Below are 25,563 nucleotides of genomic sequence, written 5' to 3' on the forward strand. Positions count from 1 at the left end.
TAAAATGTTTTAAGTTAAAGCATGCTTCTTTGGTAAACGTGCTGAAAATAACTGGTGTGGAGACTGGGATAATTCAAGGAATTCAAGAAAACTTCACAATGCCAAATTTCTTTCTGTAAGAGAATGAAACTTAACATCTATTTAGTAAAATACTAAAGATATTCACTGTTTATTTTAAAATTTTACTTTCCCCCAATTTTCCTTTTTTCTCCCCAAATAATCTAATAGGTATATTGGCAACTTGGAATCACCAGTGTTTTCATAAATAAATGGATTAGGTTTTCCAAAGCGTGTATAGGAAAAAGAGTGAGAGAGGGAGAAGAAAAGGCTAAAATCAAGGTATTATTTTGTACTCTGGTATCTGCCAACTTTTAATCTTTCTAATTTAATTGTGGGTGAATTTTGTTTTTAATTTAATGTTTATTTATTTTTGAAAGAGAGAGAGAGAGAGAGCGAGCGAAGGAGAGGCAGAGAGTGATGGGGACAGAGGATCCGAAGCATGCTCAGCACTGACAGCAGAGAACCTGACGCGGGGCTCAGACCCACAAAATGCGAGACCATGACCCGATCTGAAGTCAGACACTCAAATGAGTGAGCCACCCAGGTGCCCCTGGGTGAATTCTTAAAATGAGAGGAAGAAATTGAAACCAGGATAAAAGCAAGAACTTTGTTTCTGCATGAATATGCAAATGCTAAACTCTGGAGAAAAAATTCCGGCCACCAACGGAAGTATAGTTGGACCATCCATCAGAGAAAGATAGTTAATTTCTGACATTCCAGAAATGAAGGAAAGTGCTTTTGCTACTGAACTATAGTAAAATCTTGTTATCACAATTTACGCTTTCTCCAAAAATTTCACTCTTCCTCAATCCTATTAAATCTCTGAGTCCCTCTTGCCAAACACTTGAGAATTTCTCACAATTTACATCCCACTTATATGGGTAATTTCTATATTTTCTAGTGTTCCTTTCCTTCATCAGCTGCAGAGGTGAGTTAAGTCAAGAGCTTAGAGAAACCAAGCCAGCATCCTTTCCAGGGGGAGGGGGTGTATCTTTAGCAGACATAAAATGATCAAACCCAAAGAGAAGAAAATGGGAGATCCGGGAAGGCTCCAGCATGATTTCAGCCCCGTGAGACACTATTAGTTTCTATTTTAATAGTAAGAGTGGTGGTAGATGCCAGTTAGAGTGAAATAGTCCTGGAGCCTCTTGGAAACCATTTACTTGAATGAAAACCTCACTCTCTCCAGGGTTGTTCTACCCATGTGTGCTTCCACTTTCCTTCAAGTCCCACTCTTTGGGAGGAAAGCTTTAGGAAGAAGTGCAAATTACTTGTGAAGATTGTTCTGGCAGTAGAATAAGTACTTTCTTTCATTTTATATTCTCCCTCACTTGCAACATTTTACTCTAATCTCTAGGAAGGAATAAAAGATGATTTAATTGGGGTGCCTGGGTGGCTCAGTCGGTTGAGCGTCTGACTTCCACTTAGGCCATGATCTCATGGTTCATGGGAGCCCCATGTTGGGCTCTGTGCTGACAGCTCAGAGCCTGAGGCCTGAATCAGATTCTGTGTCTCCCCCTCTCTCTGCCCCTCCCCCACTTGTGCTCTGTCTCTCTCTCAAAAATAAATAATTATTAAAAAAAAAAGACTATAGACTTTCCTCTATTTATAGATTTTTGTCTTAAAGAAGGAAGTATATATATATATATATATATATATATATATATATATATATACAGACATACATATATATGCATGTGTATGTATACACACACTTCCTTTGGTTTTTGATCTGTTAGCTCATGCAAAACATGAACAAAATATATGTTCTTTGTAATCATATGCCAAAAGGTAGTAAAAAATGTGATTTATATCTATACATTCCAAAATATCATATTACAAATCTTCACAAAACATTTTAGGTTATGTCTACACAGTCTAAGCAAAGTGAACAGATACAAGCCATTTAGTGAATTTGAGTCATCTCTACCTATAAAACAGAATTCTCCCTTGCTTCAAACATCCACACATACAGGTTGGCCCCAGATTCTTGGATACTAATGCTCTATTTAGTTGGGTGTTAGGTTTATCAAAATCTGGAGGCACAGCTTGTTTTCCAGAGAAATCTCAATACATTCTTGGGGTTGTCTTTAATTTTTATATTAATAATGGTGTAAGTAGTTGCCTCTAAAGTTCTATGGTTTTTGAGTTCTTAGGTTACTTAGGTGATAAAAAGTCCCATGGATGCTGTTCTCTGAGTGTGGAAAAGTAGCGCTCTTCTAATTGTTAGTTCAGTGAGGTATTCTCTAAATGCAAGGCTTTCTGAGTAGTTAGGTAGAAAGAGGATTCATGGTCAAATACAAGACCTCCTTATGGAAGTTAGCCTGAGCATGCACAAGATGGAACAGATTCAAAAAGCTTCTGTCATCTTCATCACGGTCTCCTGTATGCCACACAGGAAGGGACAGTAGGGAAAAGAAAATCACAGTTAAATTTTTAAATATACGATTTATTCAGAACAAGATGTTCCAATTTTCCCTAATAATATGTAACAGAAGACTAGTTAGTTATCTTTACTAAGTCATACACTAACCACTGAAATCAGGGAGTTATATATGAGTACTAAGAAGTAGAAGAAAAGGGTGCTGGTTCATGCTTTACTGCCTCTAACTATATGACTTTGGGCAAGTCAAGTAATTTCGCTAAGACTTAGTTTTCTCAACTGCAAAATAGGGTTGATTATCATATTGACTAGCTAATTAAACTATACAATAATATGTGTTGAAACTAAAAAATATGGGATATTATTATGATGATTATGATAGTTGGCAAGTTAACATTTTACTGTGCAAAACTGAAACGAGTTCCTTCTGGAGCAGACTCTTCAACTTGATGTTTTCCATTAAAATCCATACCAGATTTAAAAAGTAGCAAAACCAGGAACTAAATATATCTCATGGAAAAACAAACCAAAAATGTCTGCTCCTTCTATTCTTAGTTTAGAAGTAAAAGTCTACACAGAATTATCTGTTTCAAGTGGAGATTAGAATGCATTTTATTCACACCTGTGTACCATCTACATGTACACTCACCGGACATAACTGACTGCAGCATTTCCATTATAACACAAGCAAATGCACTTGCCACACTCTGCAGGAAGTTATTTCTTTCCACCGGAGTGCTAAAGACTTTACAGACTTTTTGCATCATTTTAACCGCCCAATCCATGCAGTATAGTTCTTTCTCACACACCTGATTTAGATATAAAAAGAATTATGGTAAATCTTCATGTAAAGGAAACTGCAGAATTTTAAAATGGTACTAATAATAACGGTTTATGACTTAACATGATTTTATTACACACAACATCATATTGAGTTTATAAGTGAGACATGCTCTTACATTTAATTCTCCTTTGCTTTCAAATGGTACAATTTTAGTGGGAAAAAAGTGTGAGGTGACTAAAAGTTTTGCTCAAGATTATCATAGTGCATTATTTATTAATGTAAGAACTAACATTGCGAATAATTATTAAGCATATGAAAAATAAGACTTATGCTCATTCATTCAATCAGCAACTATTTACTGAGCAGATGCTAAGAGCTGGAGACACAATGGTTAAGCCATTAAGACAGGGCTTCTATTTTCCGGGAATCCAATAAGGGTGACAAACAGGAAATTTTAAAAGGCAAGAAAACTATGGTATTATCAACTCTCTACTATAAGAGTTGTAGGGAGTATTTACCTCTCTATTATTTAAAATATAAAATATTTAAAGTAAAGATTACATGTTAATAGTTAAGAGTAGCTGAAAGGACAAAGGTTTATTTACTAACATTCTAAATGGCCAACTTAAATCACATAGTCAAATAACACACAACATGAAAATAAACCATATAGTAGTGTAAAATTTAGTTATAATGTAAATCTGACAGGGAAGATTTGTGGACTGTGCACTGTGTAATAGGCACTGTTCCAGGCACTATGAAATTAATAAGCAACATAGTCCTGGATGTCAAAGAGCTTGCGATCAATTCCGGGAGATGACTTGCCCCACACATGCAATGGCTTATGACCACTATTAGCAAATGAAGACAAAGAGAAGACAAATCTGACGCCATTTAGAGAAAATTAAGGATCAGAATTAAGATGTTTATCAGAGGTTTTGCAGGGAAGTCATCCTTAGTGACTTCCTCTTCATTCCACTTGCTACAGTGCTGCCAAAGTAAACTTCCAAAGACTTAAAACCGATCATGTCACTCACCTTCCTAAAACTTTTCAGCAGCTCCTTATTAGAGGATGTGTTCAACCTCCACAGGATGGTTGACAAAACCCTTCCTTACCTAGCCTCTCCCTTCCTATCTAACCTCACCTCCTCTTCCTCTGAACATTTTACTCCAGAAATAGTAATACTGAACTGCTTACAGTCCTTTGAATATAGCCAGGCAGTTCCATCTCTTTCTCCTTTTGAGGGAATCTGCTTAATTATTAAAATAAATATTTGCATTGCGAATTCAGTTAATTTATAGCTTTCTTCACAGTTTCACATTTTAAGAAGAGCCACAGAGGTTTCATTCATGTTTTAAGCAGCTGAGTTGGTAAAGAACCTGGTCTCCATTTCATAGGAAATGGATCACATTCAATTACTCCTCATAATAGTCAACTGGAAGACTATTCTTGCTGCTTTTGAAGCACTGGTGGGGTGGCATCTGTGATGGTAGCTAAATCAATGAGATTTTATGTAATACGTGCAGGTACATGCTTGAATAATTTGCAACGCCCCCCCTTCAATCTTCTGGCAAACTTCTATTCATTTTTAAAAACATATTTCTACTGGGATTGGGGAAGCCTTGTCTGTGCTCTATATTCACCCAATATTGGCTCCTCTCTGTTACCTCTGTTTCTATTTGTACATTATTTTTGTACTTATCACACTGAATTTATTTATAAATAAATAAACTGATACCTCTTAAAAGACCTTAAGCCGCTTTTTGTCAGAGATTTGTTCTGTTCATCTCCATAGTTTTTAATAGGTATTTTTTTTAATGTTTATTTATTTATTTATTTCGAGAGAGAGAGATAAAGACAGAGACAGAGAGAGCACACACAAGCAGGGGAGGGGCAGAGAGAGAAGAGAGAGAGAAAATCCCAGCGTGGAGCCTGACACAGGTTTTGATCCCAGGAACCACAGGATCATGACCTGAGCTGAAACCAAGGGCCAGATGCCCAACTGACTAAGCCACCCAGGCTCCCCAATTTCCACAGTCTTAGAATATTACACAGTGTATGGCCCGTAGTAAAACACTCGATTTGTGTTAAATGAATGCATATTAAATATATTTTTCGATGTTTTATTTTGAAAAACATTTTAACTATACAAAGTGTAAATAATAGTATAATGAACCCCCAATATACATTCCCTAGCTTCAACAATCACCAATCTTGTCTCCTCTCTACTATCATTTACTTTTACATCCTCGCCCTGCTGCCCACTGATTATTTTGAAGCGAATCATAAAAAGTGCTTTTTTAGGGATGCCTGAGTGGCTCAGGCGGTTGAGCGACTAACTTCAGCTCAGGTCATGATCTCGAGGTTCACGAGTTCAAGCCCTGCATCGGGCTCTGTGCTGACAGCTCAGAGCCTGGAGCCTGCTTTGGATTCGTATCTCTCTTTCTCTCTGCCCCTCCCCTGATCATGCTCTCTCTCCCTCTCTCTCTCTCTCTCTCTCTCAAAAGTAAATAAATAACAGTAAAAATTAAAAAAAAGAAAGAAAAAGCGCTTTTTGAAAATGGGACTTTAAAAAAAGAATATAGTTTGGCAGAGTTGTATAATAACAATATAGACATGAAGTGGGGAGAGGTGAATATAAGGAATGTTTCCAAATATGATATTATATTACTATATTAAAATATTTTTAAGTATCATAAAAATATATGCTTAAATACTTATTCTTTCAAAATGTTTTGAACATATTTCAGTTCTTTCAGGGCAGCTCCCTAGTAAGTAAACTGTAATGTTAACTTACTAGAGAAAAACTCGTTTACTTACCAAAGCCAAAAAGACTATCAGCTTTGCCAATTCAATGGCCCGTCCATTCACAGCTTTACTAGCCATGAAAGTGAAACAGATGTTGTTCCCACTTAGGATTAGGAGACGTGCATTGTTCTCTAGAAGCCATTCACGGGGAACCACTTTTATTAGAGGGAGAACAGTTATTTAGTGAAAAATTATATAATAGCTCTAGTAAACACCATTAAGAACATGCAATATTATATCACCTTGTTGGAAATACAACTAGTGCCAAGGGAAAAGCTCAGAAAAAATGCTTTAGTTGTATAGCATTCAACTAGAGACAGAGATTATTGCCAAGTTATGGTGACTTTTACAAATGTTCTAGTAATATGGTCAAAGCATTTCTCCTACATATAGATCAAAAGGCATGATAGTCTAATTCTGTGTAAGGAAAGAAATCTTATAAACTTTAGAATCCAAAGAATTCTGCAAGAATGGGAAAAATTGTTTTCCTTTTCCTTGCCAATAGGAGAGGGCTTTCTTCTTACACAGCCTAGGAGGGTGTTTGTGAGAATTTACAAAATGGGAATGATTGAGCTATAATTAAATTCGTGCAACTTTCAAACAGTAATGGTAATAAATATATATGTATTGGCAAGTGGAGGAAAGTACATTGATGATATGCGTTCTCTTCAAACATAATGTCAAACTCTTTAAATATTTTAGAACATTTAGTGATCTCGAATAGGTAATTCATTTATTACCCATAGAATTATCCTTACAATTTTATAACCATATTCTGAGAATACATTTCTATGATTCTATGTGGTAAATATGTATTTTTACCTGATAGTTCATCTATAAGACTGATAACATCATCTGCTGTCCATTCTTTCGTGCCTGTGTCATATAGTAATTTAATGGCATCAGCCAAACCTTTCAGACTGGATTCATCTGTAGGTTCTTCTATCATTTTCTGCCAAACCACCTGTCCTAGATAATTGAAACAAAAACTAGGCTATGACAGAATAGTTGGATTTATGATAAAGACTTCATGGATTGTTTAAAAAGGAAATTGGACTGCATAATGGAATCCCATTTCTTATATATGCTACTTTCATTTTAACTTTCATAATGAAAGTCAATTTTGATAACAGTCTAAGTTTGAATGTCTCTGGAAGACGTGATGAAGCATAGGAACAATAGCTAAATGAAGTAAAGGTAGTTTCGCCAAGCAGAATAGTGCTTCTAGTTCAAAGATAATGCTATTCCTGTAACAGAAATTGTAGTAAATGATGTAATCTTAGTAAAATCATGTCAAATCTATTGATGTCCTTCTGAAAGGAGAGCATGCTGTATCTGAGTATCTTTCAAACATTTATACCAAAACACAGTAATCCAGTCAGTTTTTCATTATTTATCTATGACCAATTTGCTTTGTGAATTACACAGAACAAAATTTTATCCCAGATTGGCTTCCTGTTCCTATTCAGTGTACTTTAAACTAGTTACTTCCTGACAGAGACAATGTGAAACAAAGCACTGCACGCTAATATTAACGTTAACCTAAGCAAAACTTAACTAGAAAGGCAAAATTTCAAATAATCATATTATACACCCAAAACATCAATTTCGACTACTGTGCTTTACAGGCATTATGAGTCCCCTCCAGCAGCAAACATAATCTTGAGTTAAGGTAATGTTTAGGAATAAAATGTAGTGATTTTTAGGTATACCAAAGATGATTGGAATATATATGGTAATGGCCTGCAGTCTTAAGTGCATAAACCAATGTAGTAAACCAATGCATAAACCAATGTAGTGTACATCTATGAAATCATGAAACACAGTATAGCCAATAGGAATGATGAAACTGAGCAGGTACAAAAAGATATGCTTCCTAAAGTAAGAGTAATTAACCAATTTTGTAACATACATTCCTGAAAAATGGATGCTCACCATCTTGAGGAGATATTGGTCCAAAGATGATATACAATAATCTTGCCTGATTCACCATTGGCCATGGTTTTAATATACGCGTCAACCAAAAAGCAGAATCACTTTGATGTATCCAGTGATCAAGCAGGACGCTCCTACAGAATAGTCTGATCCTTAACTCTAGTTTTCGAGCACTTCCTATGAAGACAAAAGAATTGTAAACCATTCTTCCTAGAAAGGCTGATGTGCATATTGGATAGGTCAGTGATAGACATTTGTAACATGCTTTGTACTGAAAGTGCTATTTCATTTTCCTCTGTAAAAATTTTAGATTATCAAGGGACTATTATTTATTAAAAATTTTTTTTAATGTTTTTATTTATTTTTGAGACAGAGAGACAGAGCATGAGCAGGGGAGGGGCAGAGAGAGAGGGAGACACAGAATCCGAAGCAGGCTCCAGGCTCTGAGCTGTCAGCACAGAGCCCGACGCGGGGCTCGAACTCACAAACCGCGAGATCATGACCTGAGCTGAAGTCGGACGCCTAACTGAATGAGCCACCCAGGTGCCCCAAGGGACTATTTTTTAAACAATTTTATTGAGATATACTTTACACACCATACAATTGAGTGGCTTTTAGTATATTCACAGATATGTACAGCTAGCACCAAGCCAATTTTAGAATCTTTCATCACTTCAAAAAGAAATCCTGTTCTTTTAGCTATCACCCCCCCCCCTCCATTATTTACCACCCCTAGCCTTAAGCAACAATAATCAACCCTCTGTCTCTAAAGCCTTCCTCTTTCTGGACTTTCATATGAATGAAATCATATAGTATGTGGTCTTTGTAACTGGCTTCTTTCACTTAGCATGCTTTTTTTTTAAAATCACATTTTTATTATAGCAATATATAAAGCAAGTAACTTTAAATGTTCATAAATACAACACCTGGCATGTTTTTAAGGTTCATCCATGTTATGACATCTATCAGTACTTCCTTCATTTTTTTTTCTTTTGTCAAATAATATTCCATTGCATAGATATACCTCATTTTGTTTATCCATTCACCCATTGATGGACATTTGGGTTGCTTCTACCTTTCGGCTATTATAACATTTGTGTACCAGTTTCTGTGTGGACATATGTTTTCATTTCTCTTGGGAAATACCTAGGAGTGGAATTTCTGGGTCATCTAGTAATGCTATGTTTAATCATTTGAGGAACTGCCAGACTGCTTTCCAAAATGGCTGTACCGTCTTACATCCCAAACAGCAATGTATGAGGGTTCCAATTTTTCCACATTCTCGCCAACATTTGTTATTATTTGACTTTTTGATTCTAGCCATTCTGGTGGGTATGAAGTGGAATCTTGTGTTTGCTTTTTAAACAGACTTATTGAAATATACATAATTTACATACCATATAATTCACCCATTTAAAGTATATAATTCAATAGTTTATAATCTATCATATTATTGGGGTGCCTGGCTAGTCGGAAGAGCATGAGACTCTTGATCTTGGGGTCATGGGTTTGTAACCTATGTTGAATGTAGAGATTACTTAAATAAACTTTAAAAATCTATTATATTATTAATTTTTAAAAATTGTGGTAAATATATATATTTATTTATATGTATATAAATATATATAACATAGTGTTCGCCATCTTAACCATTTTTAAAGCTTGTATAATACAATGGCCTCAATTACATTCACAATATTGTTCCACCATCATACTGTTTATTTCCAGAACTCTTTATCACCTCAAACAAACTCTATAACCATTTAAGCAATAACTCCAATTTCCCTCTGCCCCCAGTTCCTAATAACCTCTAATCTGCTTTCTGTTTTTATGAATTTGCCTGTTTAAGGTACCTCATTTAAGTGGAATCACAACATCTGTCCTTTTGTGTCTGACTTATTTCACTTAGCATGCTTTCTAAGTTCATCCATTTTAGCATGGATCAAGACTTCATTCCCTCTTATGGCTGAAAAATATTCCATTGTATGAATATACCACATTTTGTTTATCTATTCATCTGTTCAACACTTGGGTTGTTCCCACTTTTTGGATATTGTGAATAATGCTGTGGTGAACATTGGCATACATGTATCTTTCCAAGTCCCAGCTTTCAATACCTAGGAGTGGAATTGCTTGGTCATATGATAAATCTATGTTTAGCTTTTTGAGGAATGGTCAAGCTTGTCTTCCATAGTGGTGGCACCATTTTACATTTTTATACAATTTATGATCTATTTACTTATAGATAAGACAAGTATAAATGGAAAGTCTACCAATGATCTAAGGCCGTATGAAGTATGTACTTCCTAATGTTTAAGCCACATTAGGCTTAACGTAACGTAGATGTGTAGGTATCAGAGATCACTGAAGGCCTGGGGATCAAGAAAGGCTTTACAGAGGAAAGTCAGGTAAGTTGGGTCTTAAAAAATGAGGAGAGGGGCGCCTGGGTGGCTCAGTTGGGTGAGTGTCTGACTTTAGCTCAGGTCATGATCTCACAGTCCATGGGTTCGAGCCCCACGTTGAGCTCTGTGCTGACAGCTCAGAGCCTGGAGTCTGCTTCAGATCCTGTGTCTCCCTCTCTCTCTGCCCCTCCTCTGCTCATGCTCTGTCTCTCTGTCTCAAAAATAAATAAAAACATTTTAAAAAATGAGGAGAGATGGTATTTCAGAAAAAAAAATAGAGAATGAATAAAAGATATGAAGTGGAAATGTTTAAGAGATGTGTGAGACACAGTGAGTAGAGTGAGAAGCCTACTCTATGTCAAACAAATACAGAGAATAGTGGGGAATAAGTCTGCAAAAGTTGGGTGGGATTAGAATGTAAAGGCCAGTATAAAAAGTTTGGACTTTATTTTGAAGACATTAGGGAGCCAGTGAAAGTTTTTGATCAAGGAAGGGACATGATAAATTAATTTTGTTATTGTTTCATTGGGCTTCTAATCTGCCTTTTTGATCCATAATTTGTATCATAATGAAACATCTCAAACTGTCAGAAAAAGCAGAGATACTACAAAAATACTGTGTACCAATCACGTAGCTTTGTCAAAGCTTTACTTTTTGCTATATTTGCTTCAGATTTTTAAAATAAATAAAACATTATAGGTACATTTACAGCTCCTTGTATATCACTCCCAATCCCCTTGCCCTTCATCCTCAGAGGTGATCACCATCTTGAATTTGGGTTTTGACCCTCTTGTACCTAGTCAACATTCTCTGGAAAAATAAAACAAACAGGGTGTGTATGTATACACAGAGAAGAATTTATTCTGAGAAACTGGCTCATGAGATTGTTGAGGTTTGGCAATCCAAAATCTGCAGGATATGCTGGCAGACTAGAGAACAGAGAATAGTTACAGTTCAAGTCCAAAGGCAGTCTGCTGGCAGAATTTTATCTTGCTTGGGAAGGTCAGTCTTTTTCTACTAAGGCCTTCAAGTGATTGATGAGGGTAATCTGTTTACTCAAAGTCTACTGCTTAAATGTTAATTTCATCTAAGAAATAATTTCAGAGAAATGTCTAGAATAATGTTTGACCAAATATCTGGGTACTGTGGCCTAGCCACATGGGCACTCAAACTTAATTATCACATCTCCCAACTATGTTCTTATACTTTTCTTTTTTTACATTTTTTAAACGTTTATTTATTTTTGAGAGAGAGACAGAATGAAAGCAGGGGAGAGGCAGAGAAAGAGGGAGACACAGAATCTGAAGCAGGCTCCAGGCTCTGAGCTGTTAGCACAGAGCCTGACACGGGGCTTGAACCCACAAACCGTGAGATCAAGACCTGAGCCAAAGTCAGAGGCCTAACTGACTGAGCCACCAGGCACTCCTGTTCTTACACTTTTTAATACATGTATGTTATCATAAAGAATATATAGAATTATTTTACATGTTTTTAATTTGTATATAAATAGTATTATATTGAAAATATCCTTTGGTTACCTTTTTCTCAAATTATATTTTAAGATTTATCCATACATTTTAACTACTCATTAATACATTTTAACTACTAATGGATTTCATTGTATGAATACTTAATTTATTTATCCATTCACCTGACAATGGGCATTTAGATTGTTTGCAGTTTTTCATGGTTCCATACTGTATAAGAATGTTCATTCTTATACATGTCTCCTTATGCACACTGTGGGAGTGTCTCCCAGTGATATTGCTAGATTGTAGGATTCCATAATTTTAAAAATATGAAATATTTCATATATATACACAAAGGTTTAAATAATGCTATAACAAACACCTTTGTATCCTCTATCCAGACTTAAGGAATAAAATATCAATACAATTAAGCCCTGAGTACTTCTTTCTCTAATGACATGCCATATTTGCTTCACAGTTTAATTCAGTGTTTATCATTCCCTTACATTTCTTTGTCCTTTTACTACATATGGATGTCATGATTTACTTTTTTAAGTTTATTTTTATTTATTTTGAGAGAGAGATAGCGAGCAAGTAGGGAGGGGCAGAGAGGGAGACAATATCCCAAACAAGCTTCACTCTGTCAGTGCAGAGCTTGATACAGGGCTCAAACTCATGAACCCTGGGAGCATGACCTGAGCTGGTCAAGAGTTGGAGGCTTAACCGACTGAGCCAACCAGGTGCCCCTGTCATGATTTACTTTTAAATACATTTTTGAACTCTGCTCTTTTTTTTTTCCTATTAAAAAAAATTTTTTTAATGTTTATTCATTTTTGAGAGACAGGGCATGAGTGGGTGGGGGGAGGTCGGTGGAGGGGCATGGAGGGGCAGGGAGACACAGAATCTGAAGCTGGCTCCAGGCTCTGAGCTGTCAGCACATGATCCATGAGATTGAACTCATGATCCATGAGATCATGACCTGAGCCGATGTTGGACGCTAGGTTGACTGAGCCTCTCAGGCAAGGTGCCCTCCTTTTTCCCCCCTATTTTAATATCTGTAATAATACTAATTAATTGTAGTTTTTTTTACCTGGTTTGCTGCAGACAACGGTCTGCATCTTACGGGAGAGATCAGTCAGCTCACATAAGAAGTTATACACACGATGGCACTCGAGTTCATCCCAACCTGCTGTTAAGGTCTAAGAATAATAAAATAAAGGAAATATTGTAGATGTTCAGACCATCAAATCAAAATGTAAGTCACTACTGCCTTATGAACATAATACCTGTATCATATGATTGAGGTGATGTGCAATTTTTATGCAGTATGGAATATTTAATAAGAAAATTTATATAAACAAATCCCAGAAATGCTCCAAAATCCAGTTTCTTTTTGGTTGTAAAGGGAGTATCCTTTCAGAGAACTTTCAAATGGTCCTGAATCCTGAACTGACAGTATGAGTAAAATAACAAAGCCAAAACCCTAGAACATAGTATTAGCTATCTGACTCACAACATACTGTAGTTTAGTTTTAGACTTCAACAGAATCCCTTTAATCTCCTCTAGCTATCAATTATGATATTACATACAAGTGATAATGATTTCATTTTAATATGACAGTTATGACTATTTATTAATGACATTTTGATGTGAACAAGCAAACATTTTTATTAGGACAGAGTTCAATAATTATCATTGAACAAACCATAATGTAAAGTTATATATATATGAAAAGGAAATTCAAATGGTATACCACTACAGTTAGATTCTCAAAAGGTTGACTAATCACACAAATTTTTCTTAAAATAGTTGAACTGGATTTTAGTAGTTTAAAAATTAATCTCATTTTCTCTGGAAGGACATAGAAGAAACTGCTAACAACAGTTACTTCTGTTGAAGGGAACTTGGTAGATAAGGGACAGGCCTTGTTGGGAGATTTACTTTTCACTTTATACAATTTTGTACCTTTTGAATTTTATATGCATATGTGTGTTTATATTACCTGTCCCTACCCCCTCTCCCAAAGCAAAAGTCTATCTTAAAAGAGGGATAGTAAGAGGAACTAGGCCCCTGGAATCTGGGCAGGCAGATGGTGGCTGGGAGGCTGGGATATAGAGCAAGATTGTTATAAACATTGTAAGGTTGTTTAAGTTTTAAATAAGTTATTACAGCTGATCCTTGAACAAGGCAGGGGTTGGGGCACTGACACCCCCTCACAGTCGAAAATCCACATATAGATTTTGGCTCTCCCAAAACTTAACTACTAATAGTCTACTGTTGACCACAAGCCTTACCAATAACATAGCCAATTGACATATATTTTGTATATGTATTGCATACTGTATTTTTACAATAAAGTGAGAAGAAAAATGTTATTCAGAAAATCATAAAGGGGCGCCTGGGTGGCTCAGTCAGCTAAGCATCCAACTTTGGCTCAGGTCACGATCTCAGGGTTCATGAGTTTGAGCCCCACACACGCTCTCTGCTGACAGTGCAAGGCCTGCTTTGGATTCTCTGTTTCCCTCTCTCTCTGCCCCTCCTCCGATCTCTCTCTCTCTCTCTCAAAAAGAAAAATAAAATAAGAAAGAGGTAATACATTTATAGTACTATACTGATTTATTGAAAAACATCTGCCTATAAGTAGACCTGGACAGTTCAAACCTGTGTTGTTCAAGGGTATACTGTACATTTAAACTGCTTAGAACGATGTATTAGATTAATAATATATCATTAATATTGAATAACATTAAATAATAGTATTGTTATCTTCTTTGTTTATAATAAAAGATTAGTCAAAAACTTTTAATTTTTTATTTTTATTTTTTTAACGTTTTATTTATTTTTGAGACAGGGAGAGACAGAGCATGAACAGGGGAGGGTCAGAGAGAGGGAGACACAGAATCTGAAACAGGCTCCAGGCTCTGAGCTGTCAGCACAGAGCCCGACGCGGGGCTCAAACTCACGGACCGTGAGATCATGACCTGAGCCGAAGTCGGCCGCTTAACCGGTGACTGAGCCACCCAGGCAACCCTGTCAAAAACTTTTAAAATCATGTAGTTTTATTTCTTTTTTTTATCAACTTAATTGAGATATAATTGACATTAACATTGTGTAGGTCAAAGGTGTACCGTGTAGTGATTTTATATATGTATATACTGCAAAATAATTACAATAATTAACACATCTATCATCTCCCAAAGTTACAATTTTTTTCACTTCTAAAATCACATTTAAAAAAAATGTTTATTTATTTTTGAGAGAGAGAGAGAGACAGAGTGCAAGTGGGGGAGGGGCAGAGAGAGAAGGAAACACAGAATTCGAAGCAGGCTCCAGGCTCTGAGCTGTCATCACAGAGCTGATGCAGGGCTCAAATCCACGAACTGCGAGATCATCTGAACCGAAGTCTGACACTTAACCGACTGAGCCACCCAGGCACCCCTAAAACCACATTTTAAATAACTAGCTCAAGACTAAAACTTTATTACACACACACACACACACACACACACATGCACGCACACTCCACCCCACAAGATTACTAGTCTTTACAGTTGGCTGGAAATGTCAAGGATGTTGGTATGGAGCAAATAAATATTAAATGTTCTTACCATTGAGAAATTCAAGAAAAAAATCTGAGGTGGCAAACACACTATTAGATTAACACATCCTCAGATCTTTATATTTTGTTCTCTTCTAGATTATTTTTATTAACCTACAGAAAGCTAGATTACATGCTCTACTTGTTAACATTTCAAAAAGCATTCCTTTTCTTCTTCTTTCATGAAATGTACCTATAAAAAATAAAATTTAAAAATGTACCTGCAAAAACATGCCATAACATGGTAATCCTAAGCATTGGATAGGGGCTGCACAGCCATTGAATTTAAAACAGGAAACCTGTAAAGAAACAACTATTAATTCCTCTTTTTCAATGGAACTGTACAATGATTGGACATTCAAATTTAATGGAAATATGCAGGAATTTTTCAGTATTGAAAATAATTAAAACACTAAATAACTAATTAGCATTGTGTTAAATAGGTGGGATCTCAAAAGAAGTATAAACAGAGTCCATCTTCAAGTTCATAATTTATTTAGAATAAAATACATGCACATGAAATTATTTTGATAATTCAGGTTAGAATACATATAAATGTTAAAATGACCAAATATATACTGTATCAGATATTGTGAAAGCAGAAACAAGATAAATTTGATCAAAACAGCTTCTGAAGGATGTGAAAAAAGCACTGTCTTAGAGTAAGATGCAAATATAATGAATGGAAAAGATAGGTGAGGGAAATGACAATGACAAAATTTTATAGAGGTAGGATAAAAAGGTTTATATGGAAAGAAAGATATGACATGCTTAATTGGGCTCAATGTAGTAGAAGTAAGGTTGCATCGTCAGGGAGAACCCTGGACTTTGGACTTTATCTTGCTGAAATTGAGTAACCACCGAAAGATTTTTAAGCAAGAAAATTAACTTGATGAAAGGGATGCTTTAGGAAGAATATCTTTTTTTTTTTTTTATAATTTTTTTTAACGTTTATTTATTTTTGGGACAGAGAGAGACAGAGCATGAACGGGGGAGGGGCAGAGAGAGAGGGAGACACAGAATCGGAAACAGGCTCCAGGCTCTGAGCCATCAGCCCAGAGCCCGACGCGGGGCTCAAACTCACGGACCGCGAGATCATAACCTGGCTGAAGTCGGACGCTTAACCGACTGTGCCACCCAGGCGCCCCATAGGAAGAATATCTTGATTCAACATACAGAATGTCCTGGGAAGTGAAGAAATAGATGGCAGAAAGATCATCTGAGAAGCTGCTGCAATAATATAGATCTGAACTTCATGCAAATGCCGACATGAAAAAAGCTGATGCATCAGAAACAGTTTGCATACTATTGAGTGTAGAACTGAACCGCAGCATTGGATGTATATTTGAGTTTGTATAGTGAAATTCAAAAGCTTATACAGAGATTATGCCTAAACACATTGATACATATTTCCAAGTCATAAATTATCATAAAAGTTGTATTATTTTAATATTAAAAACACTTTCCTATTTTTTGAAAATTTAAGCAGTAAGAAATGATTTCATTTTAATGAAATACGTAAATCACCACTTTAAAACATCCTCAGGATTCTCATGTAGGGTAAAAATACTTTTATACTCTGATAAGCTTAACAAACTTGAATGATGTTCTTAGTTACATAAAAATATTATTTTATGGGGTGCCTGGGTAGCTCAGTTGATTAAGCATCTGAGTCTTGATTTTGGCTCAGGTCATGATCTCATGGTTTGTGGGACTGAGCCCCACATCAGGCTTTGCGCTGACAGTGCAGAGCCTGCGTGGGACCTGTCTCTCCCTCTGCCTCTCTCCCCTGCTCATTCTCTCTCTCTCCCTCTCAAAACAAACAAACAAACAAACAAACAAACAAACATTTAAAACATTGTTATATGATAAGTAAAAGACTACTGCATTTTGGTGGTTTATAATCTCTGGATACTTGGTATTAGATCATCATCAATCAGTTTTTAGTACTAACTTATGAAATTCTACTAATTGAAGATGGATCTAAAATGAGTGTAAGACATTCATTAAAATATCTTTACTGGAAACCAAGATTATGAACTAATTAAGAAGTGTGATCTTACTTCTGCCAGTATCCTGTGAATGTACTTTAGTCTTTCCCTTGTGGGTAGCAGCAATGTACATCTTTTAAATAGCAGACCTGAGAAAGTAAAGAGACACATGAAAAAAAAAAAAAAAAAGATAACAATGCAATTAATTTAAGAGTACCTATAAAGCACAGCATAACATTTCCTGAAAGTCAAGTATGGTATATCACAGTAGACTGTGAGCTGACATGGTTCTGAAGAGGAAGTTTGGGAGTAAGAGTATATGGTATTTACCAAGTAACTCTGATGTCCACTAAGTGGCATAAAATCTTACAAAACATTATGAAATTGATATTATAAGACAGATACGGAAACTATTTAGACTTAAAAAGATACAACAACAGACACAAAGATACACTAGTGGAACTTTATATTATCTTTATTCTCAAGAAAACAGATTCCAATAGTTCTTGAAATTAACATCATGTTCACGAAGGAAAATGTTTTAAGAGTCGTTAACGTAAAACATGGAAAGAATGAAAAAAGGGATTTTGTATTCCTTTCTCCAGATAAAAAAAATTTTTAAAGCATTAAGTACTTAAAATTTCAGGGGTTAGAAGTTATTTTCACTCACAGAAAGTATACAGTTTGGATGAAATATCCATTTCTTCCTTCAAAGATATCCTTTTATGGGGCTTATATGTTAAGAATGTATAGAATTTTGTATTCAGATATTTTAAAAAAGAAAAAAAAAACTCTTCCATTTCCCAGTGAGATATGTAACTTGAACTACAGTGACAGTGTATGATTTGTTTCCTGTAACTTTATGTGTTCTGTTTTCCTAAAATGGCAATACACTGTTAACATTCCTATAAGGGCAATGTTGTCCTTACACTAAAAATAAGATACATGGTAGGAAAATATATATCTGAATATCATGAATTTCTCCATTTTTATCTTCTCTGCATTTACTTTTTAACACATATAATAACTGCTTTATATAATTCTGTAGAATCTATGGGAATCCAATTTATTTTTAGAAGTTGCTATGTTTGGATAACACATGACCAGAATTGAGTTTGAAATATAAACCCTTCTTATTTTTGTACATAAAAAGACATTTTCAGTGCTTGGTTTTTAAGCTGAGTTCTTTTTCCTTTCATGTTTTGGCATCCAGTTCCATGGCATAGCATAGCCGGGGAATTGTAAGCTATAATTGTATGTTGGTTGCTTTTTCTAATGTAAAACTCCTATTTTTAAGGATTGCAATTTACCATAAAAACCAGTACTGGCTGGCTTATTTATTTTTTTTAACACAGGTGCTCTGCTATACCCTTTAGAGGCCAACTTTTAAAATTTCTTCCCACTAAAATAGAATCAGATGTAATGTTCTTTTCACACTGGCCATCTGCTCTGTTTTGTATGAAGAAGCAAATTAAAATTTATAATTTTCAGAGCACAGAATTCTGAAAATGTTATTTTGATGTCTGAAAACAAGAACAGATCAGATAGGAATGGCAACATGAGAAAATGGTAGGTACATCAAATTTACCTAAAGAATAAGTCATAAGCCAGGTGTCTGCACCAAAATTAAATGGAAGGTTGAAATCATTACGTGAATAAAACTGTTTTTAAAAGCTGGCTATTAAGATCAATACATATTTGTATTTTTCCACTGAATTATCCATATAATTATCTTAAGGCTGTTTTGCTTATTTGAGTGACTAAGTCTTGGTCATGGAGAAGAAAATTCTTTCAGATCAAAACCAAAAAAATAAGCTCTTTCACCACACCACTTGTTCTGTAACTAAGGATGTTTGGAAAAGGATATTTACAATGACAAGTAGCAAAAAGCCATTGCTATATTCTGTTACAGGCTTTACTAAGTCTAATCATAAATACTGAAACCAGTAACACTGCAATCAAATTACATACCTTTCATTTAATCTTATTAAATACACTTATCAAATACACTTTTATGTATTTACACAGGTATACAATCTTAAAGCTAGGCATCCTTGGGCTACTAAAAGATAATAATCACTGAACTATTATATCTTAATTTAAAACCTGAAAACATCATCTTAATTTTTTTTTATTTTTTTAATGTTTATTTTTAAATTTTTTTTTTTAACGTTTTATTTATTTTTGAGACAGGGAGAGACAGAGCATGAACAGGGGAGGGTCAGAGAGAGGGAGACACAGAATCCGAAACAGGGTCCAGGCTCTGAGCTGTCAGCACAGAGCCCGATGCGGGGCTCGAACTCACGGACTGCGAGATCATGACCTGAGCCGAAGTCGGCCGCTTAACCGACTGAGCCACCCAGGCACCCCAATGTTTATTTTTTAGAAAAAGAAAGAGAGACAGAGTGTGAATAGGGGAGGAACAGAGAGAGAGGGAGACACAGAATCCGAAGCAGGCTCCAGGCTCTGAGCTGTCAGCACAGAGCCTGACATGGGGCTTGAACTCACAAACTATGAGATCATGACCCGAGCCAAAGTTGGATACTTAACCAACTGAGCCACCCAGGTATCTCATTAATTTTTGGTTTTATTGCCATACTTTGGTTAATTACAAGGTAGTTTCATAATTAAACTGGTGTCACTAGTCAAGTCAAAATTAGAATTTTATTTCAGCACTCTGAGGGAGAATAAAATCAATGAATGGGATGAAAGACATAAACAACTACAAATCAAGGGAAGAAATTGTAATTTCCTTTGATAAGGTTAATTTATTATAGCATAAAGATTTATTAGTAAATGTGTAGAGTATCTTAAAAAACACATTGTTTCTGATAAGAGAATAAGTGATCTTCCACAACATTTCTGTTTTAAGGACTATAGATTATGGTTAAAAGAGAAAACAGGTTTCGAGATAAAACTCATTAGATACACAGGAAGTAAAGCATAGAAAATACATCAGTTTCCTAAACTGATAAGCCACCTAGACAATAAGCAAAGGTGACATTGTATGGACATGAAATCACAAGGACTGATACTTTACATTAAAGTGCATTCTCTCATCTTCAAAGATAAGTATAAGAGACTATTATGGGAAAGTCCTCACACTGAAGGGTAAAAGCATCATAGCAATAGGCACATCTTAAGAAATACCCCATTTCCCACAGGCCTTACAGAATTGTTTAATAAAATCCCCTTAATTAAGTGTAGTTCTTTACTTGTTACAATTCTCATTACATAAATTACCTAGAGATCTGTAATGTTCCAGTATGGCAGAGTCTTGTCTCTTGCTAGGCAGCTCAAGGTTATGAAAATCCTGTAGCAAAAGTCTTTTGCTTCCTGATGAGGTTGAGATATAATTAATAATGTGCTGGCTGACTGTTTTGGACACCATGCTTAGCATGCTGATATCCTTCACTATCAAAAGAAATATAAATACATATATATAAATGGCTTAATGATAAGGGTAGCACTATTATACAATCTTAACTTATAATCTTTAAATTGTTTAAAATCTACCGTTCAATGAATTGGAAATATTTAGGGATGTAACCGTCAAGTTACCATGTTATTATAATTAGAGGCATGCTTTAAAGAGTTTGAGTGTCGTACTTTCTTCATTGTACCCCTTGCCTAACAATGATGAAAATTTAGAAAATAAACATAATGTAAATACCATTAATATTCTAGCAGGGCCTAAGACGATAAACTAGTTCTTGGGAAAAAATATTCAAGTGTCTATATAACCTACTCATAGTCCCCAGACCTCACCTGACAAATATCTTAAGATTATTTGGAATATTTCCAATGGCAAGGCTTTAAAATTTCCAAGCGTTGATAAGGGCTGAGATTCTGAGCCAAGGGTATCGGAAAAATAGCTGTTGGATCGACGATTACTACGTCTATATTTCTGGTTGGGAATCAAAGTGAAACTGGTATTTATTCTAGATGCCATCCTCTTTCTTATCTCATGAATTGATCCTGGTTAGAAAAATAAAATATAAGAGACAAAGAAGAAAGGAGATTATCGCAATGAAGAGCTGTTCTTTTAAAATGAATTTGACACTTTGATGGGCAATAGCTGTCTATTTACAAATCTTTTTTTTTTTTTCCTTAAGTGATCTCTACTCCCATTGTGGGGCTTGAACTCATGACCACGAGATCAAGAGTTACATGCTCTACCAAGTGAGTCAGCCAGGCACCCCTCTATTTACAAACGTTTTAATATAATATCCAATTTATGGAGTTCCCCCCCCGTAGAGTCTATTTATTCATTTCACACGATATGAAATGTTTAAAAATCTTTTCCCTCTTAGCCAAATATTCTAGGTAAAGAATTTTAGTAGAATAAGAAACACGTATTTGGGTAAGATATAGTCTAAGAAAAGAAATATGCAAAAGTTTGAAAAAGTAAAAGATCTGACACAAAAAACCAATATAACAAATTCAAAACATTCAGTATCTGTCCGTTAGTATGTTGTTTTCACAATCTTTACATTCTAAAAAGAAATCAAAATATCAATGTAGCTTTAAAATTTTGTAGTAAAGTCTTTGTGTCTTTAAAACTGAGTACTAACATTTTCTTTTGTTGGAAATAGTGAAAATAAAGAGAGAAGAAATAGAAATTTTAGGGGCACCTGGGTGGCTTAGTTGGTTAAACGTCCAACGAAGTCTTGGTTTCAGCTCAGGTTATAATCTCTCACTTCGTGAGTTCAAGCCCTGCATTGGGCTCTACGCTAACAGTGTGGGGCCTGCTTGGGATTCTGTCTCTCTCCCCCTCTCCCTACCTCTCCCCCCACTCGCTCTCTCTCTCTGAAAATAAATAAACTTAAAAAAAAATTCTAAGTTTAGAGCTTTTAAAAGTTACCAGCTCTAACAGATTAAGAAGATTGCATTACTATTACCAATTAGGTACTGGATAACACAAATAAGCAGTAAAATTAAAGTCTTGTAAAATTAATAAGACTAGAAAAAATAAATGAGCAATGATTTTCCTCTTAATTCCACTTTTGGTTAATATTAGTTACTTAGAAGGTTTAGGAAGGGCCTATACAACTTGATTTCAAAAATGAGCATTTCTTCTATAATTTACTTACACCAAGAAAATTATTAAAAAAAAATATTCATAACATGCAGTGACTTTGTGTCACTACTGCTCCCATTCAGAAAACACAGTCTTTTGTATATACACATACAGGTAGATGTACAGATGCATAACTACAACTCCAATCTAAGGCTCTCTGTCTCCGAAGTAACGACTGAGACATTTCATCAGAGTTACAAATACATCTGACCAAAATGCATTTCCTCCTTTTGTCACACAATTGCTAAAATCACATTGTTATGTATTCCTCTAAGAGGTTACTTATAGCAACTTAAAATCAGTTACATTTGAAAACATGGCCAATAAGTGTAGTTCTTAGTGAAAAGCATACTGAGGCCCTCCTTTAAAAACATACCATAGCACCTTGCTTTAGCATTCCACGAGCATTTAAATTAGAAGAGATTTCAAAATACTCGTTAAAATTACAGAAGTAACATACTGTATTGTCAAAAGTTTACAAAATACAGCAAAACAAAAAGACCATTAAATTCACTGATAAACACTTTTGTTCATATCATCCCAGAATTATATATTTAATAACATATGTATAACATATAACACATACATTATATATATTATGTATATGTGTTATATATACACATATAATATATACATATATAATACATATACACATATAATATACACACATATATAATATATACATATATAATATATATACATATATTATATATACACATATATATTACATATACACACATATAATATATATACATATATTATATATACACACATATATATTATATATATATACATACACATATATATTATATATATATGTATGTTTCTAACAAAACAGGGATCACGGTTCATATTATTTTGTAATCTGGGTTTTTTTTTCAATTGCAATTGTAAGTGAAACTAATTTCCTTCCATACCAACAGATACTTCTACAAGCATAGATATTTTAAAGGCTGCATGCAAATCCACCAAATGGAAGAATCTTCATTTATTTAATCCGCGAGGTTGTTTTTCACTTCTCACAGTATGCGATTTCTAAAATTATAAACCTGGCCTACGGCTTGTCCTGCCCCTGAGGAACGTGTCAAGTGGGACTTGGGTGGGGCCTGCGGGCTCTTCAGGGCCTCGCCGAACACCTGAGACCCAGTGGTTGACTCAGTGCGTCAACCACCGAGCGTGTGTATTGAAACCCCTGAGGGGGCGCCTGGGTGGCGCAGTCGGTTAAGCGTCCGACTTCAGCTCAGGTCACGATCTCGTGGTCCGTGAGTTCGAGCCCCGCGTGGGGCTCTGGGCTGATGGCTCGGAGCCTGGAGCCTGTTTCTGTTTCTGATTCTGTGTCTCCCTCTCTCTCTGCCCCTCCCCCGTTCATGCTCTGTCTCTCTCTGTCTCAAAAATAAATAAATGTTAAAAAAAAATTAAAAAAAAAAAAAAAAACCCTGAGGATTAAAACGCAGTGGGCCCATTCTTTCAAAACCGAAGTCTCCCCTTACAATTCCTTGTTTCTCCTCACTCAGACCTGGAGGCTTCTGGGGCAGGGGGAGGGCGGGGAAGCGGGCTTTCCAGAAAATCCTAAAGGTGTAATCCAAACTACTTCCGGTTCCCCCCCCACCCCCACCCCCCGTATCCCTCAAGAGAATGAGAATCACTGCCCGAAATAATAGTAATAAAATGTTTCGATGCCTCTGTTCCAGCCCGCTCGTTTGGGACTGCGAGAGGCTTTGAGGGCCTTCTTGGCTGAATTCCCCCCCCCCCCCCCCCCCGCTTTCGGAGAAAACCGTCCCACAGCAATTCGCCGCGATTTGTTTTGTTTTAACCTAACAAACCCTAGAAGAGACCCGCCACATCTGCACGGGCATTGGCCCCAAACACCTCAGAGAGGTAAACCAGGGAGGCCATAAAAGGAGAAACTGGCCGACAGAAGAGTCAAACCACAAGTCGATGCATTTTTTACCCCCTTCAGTCCACGAGAAGATGAAACCATCCCAAGTAAGTACTGGGGGGAAAAAATCTCTTTTTACCACAGATTTTGACAGTTTTCCGGCTAAGGAATCACAGGCAAATGGGATTTAGTTGGTCTGCCCCACCATCCTCAAATTTCTTAATGTTTAAAAAAAAAGTATCTCCTCAAGGTTTTCCCGCCGGGTAGACGGCCGGTTCAGCTCCGGTCGGCTCCGGAGTTGCGTTCCCGCCTCCCAGGCGCCCCTGTCGCCTCAAGAATGTTTTAGAATCCTCCCAGGAGCCCCAGCGGGAAGGAAGCCCCGCCCCCTCACGAATAGCAAGAAGCCCCTGCTCCCATAGTACCCTCCTCCCTCATGAATATTTTAGAACGCTCTCAGGAGCCCCCCCGCGGGAAGGAGACTCCGCCTCCTCATGAATAGTAAAAGCCCCGGCAGGCATAGTGCCCTCCCACGTCATGAATAATTTACGAGGATGTAGTCCACGGAGCCCGAAAGGAGGCCAAAGCCACCCTTTGCTCCAAGCTGAAGACAGGAAGGGGTGGAGCCGTTAGAATCTGGGGGAGGGGAGGGTGCAAACGAAGAGCCCCAACCTGGCCCGCCACGCATCTCCTCCAAACCACTTCCTTTCCCTTCAGCCTAGTTCTGAGCCCATTTTTGTTCCCATTGCCCCCACCCCAGTAGGGTAAGTTACAAGAGCTTTGATCAAAACTTCTGTTGGAAGAAACCTCCAAACATTCCTTTTTAAATCTATCTGGGTGCCTAGAATCAAAGGAGGATTTGTGCCTCCAGCCTCCCACGATGGAGTCCAAGACAGATCTTACTAGCTTGCCCCTCTTCCCTTGAAAATGAAGTTTACATTCATTTATTCATTCATTCAATAGCTATTTATTAAAGCCTGCTCTGGGCCAGTTACTGGAGTAGGCCGTAGGGATACAACAGAGAACAAGACACGTTTTCCTGCCTTACTGGAACTTATTACTTTAATGGAAAAGACCACATAAACAGTGTTATGGAGGAAATAAGGCAAGGTGGTATGGGGGGGGGGCTGCCTACTTTAGATGGATTGGTCAGGAAGGTCCCTTTGAGGAGGTTA

General features: G+C 36.3%; 1 protein-coding gene across 2 annotated transcripts; it reads right to left on the reverse strand.

Moving 5' to 3' along the window:
- Window positions 1–1,850: 1,850 nt before the first annotated feature.
- Window positions 1,851–24,743, reverse strand: FBXO47 (F-box protein 47). 2 transcript variants are annotated; one of them, XM_045044689.1, is made up of 11 exons: window positions 24,531–24,743; window positions 21,201–21,410; window positions 20,676–20,768; window positions 17,505–17,581; window positions 15,663–15,740; window positions 12,933–13,041; window positions 7,972–8,148; window positions 6,859–7,005; window positions 6,049–6,191; window positions 3,093–3,252; window positions 1,851–2,443 (listed from the first exon to the last, which is right to left on the reverse strand). In XM_045044689.1, the coding sequence occupies exons 2-11, from the start codon at window positions 21,382–21,384 to the stop codon at window positions 2,331–2,333; spliced, it is 1,281 nt and encodes a 426-aa protein (XP_044900624.1). In that variant the 5' UTR covers window positions 21,385–21,410; window positions 24,531–24,743; the 3' UTR covers window positions 1,851–2,330. The 2 variants fall into 2 exon arrangements, with proteins under 2 accessions (XP_044900624.1, XP_003996816.1); XM_003996767.6 differs by having other exon boundaries at window positions 20,676–20,846.
- Between the last annotated feature and the right edge of the window lie 820 nt (window positions 24,744–25,563).

This window comes from Felis catus, chromosome E1, assembly GCF_018350175.1.
Source record: "Felis catus isolate Fca126 chromosome E1, F.catus_Fca126_mat1.0, whole genome shotgun sequence".
Lineage (NCBI taxonomy): Eukaryota > Metazoa > Chordata > Mammalia > Carnivora > Felidae > Felis > Felis catus.

Coding starts and splice junctions, on each gene's coding strand:
- FBXO47 (XM_003996767.6), bottom strand. CDS start 21,384: ATGGCATCTAGAATAAATACCAGTTTCACTTTGATTCCCAACCAGAAA. Junction 3,253..6,048: donor TGATAGTCTTTTTGGCTTTG/GTAAGTAAACGA, acceptor TATCTAAATCAG/GTGTGTGAGAAAGAACTATA. Junction 2,444..3,092: donor GCTGCAGTCAGTTATGTCCG/GTGAGTGTACAT, acceptor TGTGGCATACAG/GAGACCGTGATGAAGATGAC.